General features: G+C 46.2%; 1 protein-coding gene and 1 long non-coding RNA gene across 2 annotated transcripts; both read left to right on the forward strand.

Annotated features, from left to right (window-relative positions):
* The first annotated feature begins 153 nt into the window (after positions 1-153).
* FAM114A2 (family with sequence similarity 114 member A2) lies at positions 154-6,428 on the forward strand. Its single transcript, XM_027885634.1, has 8 exons — positions 154-168; positions 236-359; positions 1,363-1,442; positions 2,158-2,286; positions 2,498-2,637; positions 3,374-3,446; positions 4,007-4,060; positions 4,798-6,428. The coding sequence occupies exons 1-8, from the start codon at positions 154-156 to the stop codon at positions 4,894-4,896; spliced, it is 714 nt and encodes a 237-aa protein (XP_027741435.1). The 3' UTR covers positions 4,897-6,428.
* A 1,945-nt stretch (positions 6,429-8,373) lies between these two features.
* On the forward strand, positions 8,374-10,877 carry LOC114058350. The gene is made up of 3 exons (XR_003571423.1): positions 8,374-8,581; positions 10,655-10,747; positions 10,836-10,877. It is a non-coding gene; the product is annotated as an uncharacterized LOC114058350 (long non-coding RNA).
* The last annotated feature ends 874 nt before the right edge of the window (positions 10,878-11,751 follow it).

An 11,751-nucleotide genomic window follows, 5' to 3' on the forward strand; every position in this document is an offset into this window, starting at 1 on the left:
AGTTTCAGAAGTCACTTTTTTTTTTGTGAAAGAAATGTGAGTAACTCCTTAAGAATCCATTATTACCTATCAGGGCTTCACAAAGAGGTCTTTTTCCTCCTTCCTGTAGGAACATACCACTTTCTCATTACCATCAATCTGTCATGTTTTTACATGCAGTGTAAACTAGTGCTGCATTTTCTGTCCTACTGAATGGATTTATGATTCTCTCTTTGGCTGTGCTGCCCCTAATTAGGTGAAATCAGTTCTGAATGCCCTCTCTGGAGAGGAGTTGGACACACTGAAGGAGGAAATGGAACAACTCAAAGAAGCATTTTCTTTACCTGAATTCTTTGAAGAAGAAGAGGAAGAAAAGAAGGGTAAGCGAGTCCCAGGTTCTGGGAGGAGAAGCTGGTTCTCACTGAAATTCTCAGTGCAGAGCCAACCAGCCCTGATCACTAGCAGTGGGCATGACACTGAAGTTAAGTTTCTCTTTAGCTGGATGCTTAATCCTAAAGCCGTCTGTGGCCAGGGGCATGACAGGCAGCAACACCCTCCATTTCTGGAAAGCTGCTGTGCAGTAGTTCTGTACCAAAAGGTACAGTAATTCTGTAGCAGGAATGATTTCTTGCCAGAGCAGGATTACAGTTGTTTGACTCTTGGACAGTTCGTACTGACCCTGAGCCAAGATGCAAATTCAAAGAGATGCTGGGTTTCCTTGACCTGTAGGGAAAGACTGTGAATAGAGATGTCCAACCTGTGGGAAAGCAAAAAGCCTTTTTATTTGTTTTTTAAATGAGGGTTAGCACACAGACCAAAAGACTCAGAGGTGCCTTCACATGCAAGAGCTCTGATTCTTGAGGATTACGTGGATTTAAATGTAAATTTCTTGCATTGCTTTTACCTAAATGCTCATCAGGGAGGGCTTACACACCTGCACTTGCTATCGTTCAACATTTAATGTATCCTTTATATTTGCACATAATGGATCTCACATCTGCTCTGCCATATATAATAGGAGAACCATAGGCTCTAAGTGATATTTCAGGCTCTCCAAGGTGATGTGCAAGTTAGTGTGTTATAAAAGGCTGCCTGTAAAAACTAAAAAAAAATAATAAAAAAATGAAGTTACCTTAGCTACAAAACCAGAATTGAGAAGGCAAAAGCTAACCTTCAGGCACTGATGTCTCCACCTTGGCAGAACTTACCTTAGAAATTGTGTTTGAAAAAACTAGCTTTGATGCGTTTTTGCCTGAGGTGATGATTCAAAGAGAAATAAAGGAAACAGTTGACAGACTTGTGCAGAACTAGTTGTGCATTGAAGTTCTGCTTATTCCTGAACCTGTCCTTTGTGTGGATTCTTTAACCTTCCTTGTCCTTTAGGAGATGAGGAGTTCACAAAAGAAGTTACGGAGTTGTTTTCAGAATTGCACGTCTCCTCCAGGCCGGACAAACTGATCACGGTGAGTTATTTCTCATCTTTGAAAAGCTGGAGAGATTCCCCACAGGAACTGCTGCTCAGTCCTGCTTTGCTTGGGAAAATATCAAGTGCATGAAAACATGAAGCCATGTTTTAGGTCCTTTGACAATGGTAGGCAAAGGAGATGGGCCTTGAACTTTATAGAACAAAATCCTGGTCTGTCATGTCTTTGGCTCTGAGCCAGTGAAGACACCAGCGTGTCTTTGCCCTGTCACTGGGCACTTGTGGGTGGTGGCAAAGATAACCAGGAGCAGCAAACCTTCAGCCACCACTGTGAAATAACCTGCAGTCATGAGCTGAAGCCCTCCTCTTGGTACAAAGCACCTGGCTTTACTGTGTCCAAGAGAGGAAGAATCACCTTTCTTGTCTTCATTTCACTACCCTTCATATCCACCAAGTGGCAGCAGCATTCTGCAGACATGTTTTCAAAGCACCTCTGAGAGTCTGGTTTTGCTGGTAAACTCCAGCGCCTGGTGATAGAGAAATAACTGCCCTCAACTACATCAGTGCAGCCAACTCTCTACAAAGTCCTGAAGGCACTTAGTAGATCATTTGGGCGATCATTTGTCCTGGTTCTTCTCACAAGCTCAGGAGTTGTAGCTTCTTCCTTCCTATAGAGAGATCCAGTATTCCATGTCTTTTGATGTGCAGGGAGGCTTCATTCTAGTCATTAAATACTGTGGCACATCTTCATACAGGTGAGGACATCTGCTCATGAATGGATAGCACAATTCAACAGTAGTCTTCCTAAAGAAGAAAAAGAGAGTGAAGAAAACCAAGAAACAGAATCCAGAGATGATGACCAGGATGCTCAAAAATCAGTAGAGGTAATGAAGGAAGAGAATATCTGACTGCAGAGTGTTTATCTGGCTGCTGAGTTACAGTTCTGATTCCCAGAGTTTATGGGTTTCTATTTCTGTGCAGGTTCTGAGGTCTGAAAGGGCAGCGTAGTGATAGTATGTTGTGTGAATGACTTGTTTTAAACAATTAAAGCTGCTAGTTTTTGTGTGGTATAGGGAATCTTTTTCACTCTTGCAGGATATTCATGCATTTGCCATAAGAAGCCTGGCAGAACTGACAGCCTGCTCCATTGAAATGTTTCACAAAACTGCAGCTTTGTTTCTGTATGGTCAGAAACAGGAGGTGACAGCCACAGACAGAGCCAAGTCCCTTTCACAGTGAGTGCATCCCTTAGTAAATGTATAGCATATAATTATTTACTTCCTGATTAAACTGTCTGATAACTCTTTGCAAATCCATGCAATGCAGGGCTCTTGAATTCTGCATGGGTGTTCAGATTTGGGAATTTGGCAGATTTGTGATGGATTGCATCACTTATTCCAGCAGAACTCGGCCGTCTCTTTCTGGCTTAAAGACATTTCCTGCTAAGAAGGAAGAAACCCTACTTGAAAGCTTTATGTAGTCAAGAAGAATGTTTGCCCTAAGCTTGTGCTAGTCAGTAGACAGACATTTAAAACATGACAAAGCAGTTGTATAAAAGTGATTCTTGAATCTCTCTTTGTTAATCATTTAGTATGCCAGATACATGAGACTGTACAGTTACTGCCCAGGAGATACTTGGCGTGTGTATGAAATATGCATCACTTTCTAATTCAGAAAATGACACTTGCCAGTTAAAAAAAAAGGCAAGTTAGTACTGCTCCTTCCATAATAGATGTGTCTGTCTCCTAAATGCTGCTTCAGTTCTTCAGCCTCAATTATTTATATCCCCTCTCTAATTTATTTGGAGAGCTTCTGAATCTTCATACACCGTTTCTATGCTCCGTGTCAGGTTTGGTTTAATTTAATTTTATAAGCATAGAAACAAGGCATTTATGTTTTAGAGGAATGCTAAAAGAAAGTTCATCTTGAGGACTGTATTTACTTCACGGTTTTCCCTCCCTTCTTCCACAGAATGACAATCATGCTGTGTAAAGAACTGTCAGCTTTCTCTAAAGAGTTTACAACGTGCTTAACAACGGCAGGGGTAAGAGTTGCACCACAGTTCTCAGGAATGAGATGTGTTTGGTTGATTACAGCCTTGGGATCTTTGCCACGAAGTGCTTTTTGTCTTTGCTTGTTGACATATGCAGTTTTTTTTCCTGTGAACTCATCTTCTAGGCCAGTGTTCCCCAGATTGTGTGCTGAGGTTTTGTGTGTCTCCTGCTGCATCCAGCCTGGCACAGAGTGTGGGTGGGAGTTGGGGTGACAGTACTAAGGAGGCAGAGGCAAATAAGTTTTGTGATCCTGTTGTGGATTTTCCAGAGCACTCAGGTGTTACTGAAGAGTGTCATTATCTCTGAATTCTCCACTTGTCCCCAGTGCATCTGAAGATGTGATGTGTGTATTCATACACGACCTGTGTTGGGCACATGCAGGTTACTTTGTCCTTATTTGCATGCTACAAGGCAGCTGAGCTTGTGGCTTAGCTTTGCTCTAGTCAAGGGAGCAGTGGTGATTTTAAACTTAGTGAGGATTTAGCTTTATCTTGCTTGAAGAAATGTTATCAAATTTTCAATCAGGATAATATATGTCTGATCTCTGCAGGTCAAAGAGAAAGCAGATGTGCTTAATCCCTTAATCACTGGAGTGTTTTTGGAGGTCAGTTGTGCTAACATTAAAACTTTAGGCTAATGGTTTAAAAATAGATGTGCTGGTTCTTTCCACTTCAGTATCCTTATGCATGCCAAGTTCTCTAACCCACGGTCTAAAATTGTGCTTACCTGTCTAATAACTTGAAAGTTTTAATAAATGTCTGGATTTGCACAGGATGTGAGTTACTTACTGAAGAGTGAGCTTTGTGTCGTGTCAGCTGACAGTTTCCATGGGTCAGAAGACACGTATTGAATTCAGCAGTCTGGAATGTTAGAATTTAAATGTCCAAAGTCACACCTTAGACAAGTTCAGAAATTGGCATGCAAGAGTCCCAACACTTCCTTGCCATGAGGTGGTTCTCAGTGTTTGCACAGCTCTGCAGTGTGGTAGGAAAGGAGTGTTTCACGTTGGTGTGTTCTTCCTTCCTGCCACAGTGTGGTTGTGCTTCACTTAGAAATAAACTCTATTCATCTGTTACTGAGAACAGTATCCTGCATTTGGATTGCACCTGATCTTGTTTGGCAGTTTTTAAGCCAGTTGCCTTTTTTTTGCCTAGTGGCATAAATCCCCTGAAAAACTTAATATTAAATTGGTTTCTGGAATAAAGCCTTTAAAATCCAACAAGCACTAGGCTTCTGTTTCTTCTGTGCATTAATCAATGCTGTTTGAAATGAGTATGTGGTTAGTAAAGCCGATTGGCAGTGTAATTATTCATGTGTGTATTTTGATTTTTGTTTTCACAGGCTTCAAATAGTGCTTCCTATATCCAAGATGCCTTCCAGCTCTTGCTGCCTGTACTGCAGATCTCTCTTATTGAGGCTAGAACGGAACCATCACAGTAATAAAAATCCTTCTAATTAAGAACTTTTTGACCTTCCCACTTCGTAGTTTCCGTGCTGGAGAATGATGTAATGGCTCTTATTAAAGGGAAAAAGATGAACTCTGTTCGCTGCTGCAGGAATGGTGATTAAGTGCAGTCTGGCAGTGACAGCTCTTACAGCACACTGGGAGATGTGATTAGCATAGTCCAGGCTGGTGGACAACGTGACAGACTTAAAGTGCAGACTGCTTCTCAGTTTTCATGGACTGTCTGTATCTTTGCACTGAATTCTCTCTGCTGTATGTGTTAACAAGCTCTTTGTCTTCACAGTCCAGAGAGCTTCTCCAGTGCTGGAGAAAAGAGTAGCAGCTGGCTAGTTAAGAGTTAGCTAAAATCATGGTGTGATCTTCAAGTCAGACATAATTAGGTTCCTGATAGCTCTGCGCTGATGTTGAAATGAATATTGGTTAGGAGGTGCAAGGAAAGGCAAATATTTATGATTATGAACCTTGCAGCTCCTAGGCTGGAAAGAATAGAGCAGAGAGGATTCCTAATCAAGCTGTTGTTGCTGAAGAGAAGCCCCGGCTTCCTGAAGATGTCTGTACTGACTCAGGGATGTGGCACAGAGACTCTCACCAGGGTGCTGTTTCTCATTCTCTCACAGTCTGCTTGCTTCAGCAGGAGCTGGGAAAACGCTGATCTGGCCCTAAGAATGCAGGTACTTGGCTGTATAGCAATAAATGAGAACTGGCTAAGAGGGTTTGATTTGTGTTTGGGCAATTTAATGAGAGAATTTAGCAGGAGGATTCCCCTTCTTCAGTGCAGCCTGACATGTCAGCCACAGACTGTTCACAAACTCACATACTGCTTTTCTTCTGTTTCTGTGTAAAAACACTGTAATGCAATGATCCTTCTTGGAAGGTATATTAAAGTAGGGAGAGAGGAAGCAATTTGGTTCTGTTAGTGGGAGTCCTAATTTGTCTCAGAAGCTGCTCCACATACGGTATCTGTTTCTTTGTGCTGTGCAAGTTCCCTGCTTTGTTCCTTTTTCCAGTTTCTACCTTTTGAGCCTACCAATGGGGAGGGAGCAGCCTCTGTTGGAATCACAAGAGCAGAAATGCACAGCTAAAATGGAATTTCAAGAAGTCCATAATAGCTAACCAGAGGTGACTGAGTGTCACACCTGCCTCTGCACTCGCTCATTGGGAACAATGATGCTCAAATCCCCTTTCGAAAATCCTGTGGGTTTTAGCAGGTCTTGCACATCTCTGCTATACTGAAGGCTTAGCATTCCTCTGCTCTATTTGTGCAGTAGAGAAATGTTTTTATTATTAGAATACCTTTTGGCTGATCCTCTGACTTTATATATATATGGAAAAAGCCTTGCCTTAGTCATGGTTAGACCGATCAGATCTCTAAAGAGAGAGGGGGGTTTCTCATCTTAAGGAAAACTGGACTTAAGTGTATCTGGGGTAAAAAAATCTGCACTACAATAAACTCTGTATTTTTTCTTCTTTTGGTGGATAACATTATTAAATAAAGGATTTGTTTTGACAACTGTTTCAGTTTAAAGCTATCAAGGTAGCAGTGGGCATGAATGAAATGAAAGAACAGTGGGTTTTTTCTCAGCCCTGACTGTGGTTTTTGGGGCAGGGCTGGGTGCAGCTCTGGGGTCAGGACAGCTGGGGCTTTTCTCATGCAGGGTGTTGCCTCCTGTGAACTCCCAGTGTCTGCATCAGTGCAAAATGGCAGCTTTGCTCCTGCCACAAAGCCAAAATTTACAGAAATGTCAGAAGAGAAGAAATAAAGGCAATGGGGTTTTTATGAAGCAGCAGCTGTTTTTCTTGCAGATAAAATCTACTCACCTGCAGTGCTTTAGTGCAGAATAGTGTAATAATTAAAGGAAATGAAGTGATTTTTTTGAAGATGCAGACGGTAATTTTTCCAGTTGTGCCCACCTGGATTTTGTTATAGCAGCCAATAATCACACATGCTCCAGCTTCATTTGTGTGCCAGTGCAAGGGCTGCAATAGACAGCCAACAAAAACAGTTCCACAGTTGCTGAAACACACCTACCCAAAGGACTCATCAGAATTCAGCATCCCACTGTCTGGAGGTCTTACTGCTTGGCCTTGCCTTGCTCGTGAACCTAATGAGAGCTGACAGTAATTTGAGCACTTCTGGTAGTGTTTGGGGAGGTGAGAGGTGGCTGAGAATAGATAAGAGTAGGCTAAGATGCTGGCAGTGACTTGGAGGAGAAAAAAAAAAAAAAGCCTGCCACAATTATTTTTTTTTTCCTTGGGAGAGATTCTGTCAGCTGTAAAAGCTGCTTCCTGGCAGCTGCTGTGGAAAGGTTGAAAACATAAAAAAGGTTTGGTCTTGCCGATGGGCTTCGGGACGTGCTCCCAGTCCTTGCCCAACCACCCTCCCAGGGACTCATTTTCTATTATTAAAACCTGAATGTTCTGTAGCAGCAGGACCTGTGACACGATGAGCAGTTGTCCTCGTTGGGAAGAAGCAGCAACTACGCTGCCACTGGTGGCTGTGACAACAAGGGGACAACTGTCCCAGGTCACCCACAGCACAAATTACATGGCCTGACTCAGAGGCAGGAAGGGGAGAGCTCTGGCATTTCCTTCTCAGGTGTGTACGCTGGATCCTAAATAAACAGTGGTTTGTGATCATGGGATTTAAGCAGAGACTGGTGTCCTGCAGCCAAAGGCTCCTCGGCACAGAAATGGAGGACATAGGTGGCCTGTACGGTGCCAATTCGTGTTTTCTGGGAGTTTCCTTGTCCCTTGCAGCTCAGCACTGACAGCAGCTCAGTGGTGGCCACTGTACAGCTGCTTGCTCCCTGCAGGGCTTACCCAGGGTTAGTCTCACTTGCTGGGAGGGGGCTCCACGCCGCAATTGCTGTAAATGAAAGTCAAATGACTTTGTTGTAGAGTTTAAGGTGTTAAATGGGGCAAATCTTACGGGAGAGGTTATACCTCCGATTAGGTGGAGAAAACAAATTAGCCGGGTACACAAGGCCTGTCTGACATTATTGTTACTGTTATTATCCCATACTGGTGCTGTTAGAAATGAGGGCATTGCATTAGAGGGAGAACACATTATGCAAGTGTTTAGACCTGCTGGTAACTGCTCTCTGCTGACAGGTATTTACTTAATGATATGTTGGAGTGAAAGCCAGCAGCAAGGACGAGCATTGGAGGGAGCTGGGAGTGCTGAGCTCTGCCTGGTCTGGCCTTGCCTGAATCTCCTGGAGTCACCTGACACCTCCCACCGAGAGGGAGCAAGGACCTGCCTGCTGCAGGTCCCTCTCACCGTGGTTTTAAGGACAACTCCAAAGTCCCTTTTCTGCACTTCCAGCAGGGCCCTGGCCACAGCACATCCCCAGATAGAGTCCCCAGTGCCCTCGCTGGTCCCAGGGCTGGTCCCCGTGGCTGTCTGCAGCCTCCAGAGCTGCCCTGACTTGCTTGCTGCAAGGTCTTTCTGCTCCTGCCCGTGCTGGAGGCGATGCCTGCTGTGGGTACCAATGGGACTGGTCACGTTTCCGGTGTCATGTGCTGTCCGTGGCAGGTGGCAGAGCCAGTTTTTCTACTCCAAAAGTGGGACTGGGGAGGAGACCACAACACTCAAATACCCAGATCCCTGGTAGCTGCCAGCCAGGCATCGAGGAGGCCACTTGTCTTTTTCAGCACCAGGTAAGGCGCTTTCCTTTGTCCCTCACGCCATTCTGGGAATTTACAGGCTCACATATGTATTTTACAGGCAGGATAAGCAGAGCAGGGTGAAGCAGAGGGTGCAGCAGGACAGCTTGTGCCCCATGTGGTCTTGGGGATGGCAATGGGGCATCGTGCCTGAGCCTTGTGGGAAGGACTTCAGTCCCTTGGGTGAGATGGGAGTGGGCTCACTGTGCCCTGTGAGCCTGTTGTGACTGGGGGGTAAGGCCATCCAGGCTGTTGCATCTGGAGAGGTATGAATATGCAGGTTTGATCCATGAGCCAGAGGTGTGATCCAGCTGCACCTCACACTTTGCTCGGCTGAGGAGGGCAATGCAGCTGGTCAGTGGAACCATCAGCTGGTTGCTAGGTCTTGCTGGTTTGCCTGCCCAGGTTTTAGGGAACCAGCTCATCTGGGTCAGGTGAACCTGCCTGCTCGAAACCCGTGGTGGCCAAGGCTCGGAAGGAGCAGGCAAAACTGGATCTGATGGGATGGGATGGGATGGGATGGGATGGAATGGGGAAAAGCTGAGCAATGGCAGCCATCATGACCCAGGGCTGCAGAGAGGGCTGGGTGGCATCCCCAGATAGGAGTTTGTCAGAGCCCTGGAGTGTGAGAGCCTACCCCACCTCTTGGGAATCAGCAGGGCTGGTCCCCCATGTGTGGAAGCGAATTAAGGGGTTGTAACCCCCCCCCAGAGCCATTTCTTAGCATATGTTGGGCAGTGCTACCCCTTCCCAGCCCTGGCTGCTGGGCTTTGGTCTAGTTGCCCATCTCCTAGTGCAAAGCTTGATGTCCCCCTCTCTGTACCATGTGCCTTCCCTATCTACTCCCCTCTGGCAGTGAAGGCACAAGGCAGGGGCATCATCCTGGATTTGGGGCTGGGCACACACCACAGGAGCTGTGGAGCAGCTTTGGTGAGGAGACCCTGCGATCAGGGCATCAGCTACACCTCCTGCACCTTCCCCTGTACCTTCCCAGAGGCTGCCTTTTCTTTTGTTAACGTTTGATTATTTTAATGATTTTAGATTAAAATGTAATTATTTTCAATTAGTAGTTGCACTTCTTAATTACGGAGATGAATTAGATTACTGTTCATTATTAATTAGATTTTAACTTTACACTGATTACGTCTTTTATCAGCCATTTCCCACACTCCTTCTCTCCCTGTTGAATCTGTCTCTCCCCTGATGCCACCCCAAACCCCACTGCTTCCCCGTCCCCTGCAGCATCCTGGGGGTTTAAAAACCTGTCTAGAAAATACAAATCAGTGTTATCAGCTCAGAGGCTGCAATTGACTCTTTTAAAAGAGCCACTAATATCAACCACTGAAAAAACCCACTAATATTCTGCCTCCCTCCATCACTGGCTGGAAGAGAAGCTGTTTCCTAATTACTTGCTGGGGCAGGGAAGGACCCTGCTCTTCCCTGCAAGCAGAAGGGATGTGATCCCTTTGCCCCTGCTGCCCTGTTGTGCTGTTTGTGTATGAGAGGGAGGGTTTGACCTGCCTGGGCTATTTCATGGGGTTTGTTTGGGCCTGCTATTTTTAAAGCAAGTTGTTTTCTTTCCTTTCTTCTCATCTGCCACCTTTCAGGCACCTAATCAATGCTTGGAGTTTTCTTACCCTTGCTCTCAGGTTGTCTTCTGCTTGCTGCTGTCTGCATCTCCCTCCCTGACATCAGCCTGTCCCCAGAGAAGGGTCTCCTTTCTGCTGGGGATTCCTAGGAGTCCCCACACCTGCTCTTTATTGCTTCATCCTCATATAATTTGAAATATTTCCTTAATTTGCACCTGCTCATGGGAGGTTTAAGGCATCTCCCTGCCCATTTGCCCTGAGATTTCTCTGCCTCCATCACTCGCCACTTGCTGCTTCCCTGGGGAAATGGGGGCTGCCTGGCTGGGCACAAGGTCTGGTTTTTGTGGAGGCCACAGACTGTTTGATCCCCTTCTCTGCTGTTTTTGGGGATAGTAGGTGCACCTCTGCAAAAATGATCAGTCCAGGGAGGTGTTTTCACCCCTGAAAAGCTTACCTTTCTCCTTTCTCCACTCTCTAGCTGCTCCTTTAGGTCCTCTCTGTGCCTTTGGTGTGTGACCATCTTGTGCCCCAGAGCTCTTTGGCTTCGGTGAAATGTCGACAATCCTGAAATGTGAGTGTTTGGTGTGGACTCAGGGGGACCTGCTGGGTTTGTGTGTGCTGGATGCTGGCAATGAACCTTCCTCTGTACCCTCTTGTAGGGTTCGGACGGGAAGACAAGGAGAGAGAGGAGAAGGAAAAGGACAAGAAAGAGGAGAGGGAAGAAAAGGAGAAGCAAAAGGCTGAGGGAGAAAAAGAAGACAAGCAGAAGAGAAAGGAGAAGGAAGAAGAGGAAAAGGTAGGGGAATGACGGATTTTTCTGCGGAACCATTTTCATCCTGGCTGTGAAGGGAAGCCATGTCTGACCCACGGCAACCCCACACCTGGGGTGGATGGAGCTATGCCATCCACAGCCTAGAAATCACACTCTGTGTGGGGCTTTTCCACTGAGAGACAGCTGTCTCTTTTCTCCCAATACTTCCAGCTAGTTTTCCCTCCTTTTCCTTTCCAAATGAAATACTGCCATGGACAGTGATGCTGCCTGCACTGCACACACCACCCAATCCTTGCTCTTGGCTCTGGAGTCCCCTGCAGGGCCATAGGCCCACATGGTTCCACAGCAGCACCAGTGGTGCAAAGCCTGGCTCTAGATACCCACAGGGCCAGGAGTCTCAAGGCTCTAGCTCAAACAGCAAATGGGGTGCCAGGGTCCCCAGTGATGCTTGTCCCTCTCTCTCTCTGCCCTGGCAGGGAGATGGGGAAGAGGACAGGAGCAGCAGCAGCAGCTCCGACAGCGACCTGGAGGAGGTAACAACCCCCCCAGCTCTGTGCTGGGGCCTGGCTGCCCTGCTGCCCACCAGCACTGTGGGGTTTGCACCTGCACCCCCTGTGTGGATGCTGTCGAATACTTAGAGGTACCAGGGGCTGGAACACCCAGCACTCCCCTCACATACTGTCCTTTTTCTTTGTGTTCCTGCCCCAGGACCGCAGCAGTGACAAAGACGATGAGCAGGAAGACAAGGATTAGCCTTTCCCTGCTGGAGTGGGAGCGGACGCCCTTGGCTCGCTGAGGAGGTG

Source organism: Empidonax traillii, unplaced genomic scaffold, assembly GCF_003031625.1.
Source record: "Empidonax traillii isolate 1590-97213 ecotype Southwest subspecies unplaced genomic scaffold, ASM303162v1 scaffold168:size1726349, whole genome shotgun sequence".
NCBI classification, from domain to species: Eukaryota; Metazoa; Chordata; class Aves; order Passeriformes; family Tyrannidae; genus Empidonax; species Empidonax traillii.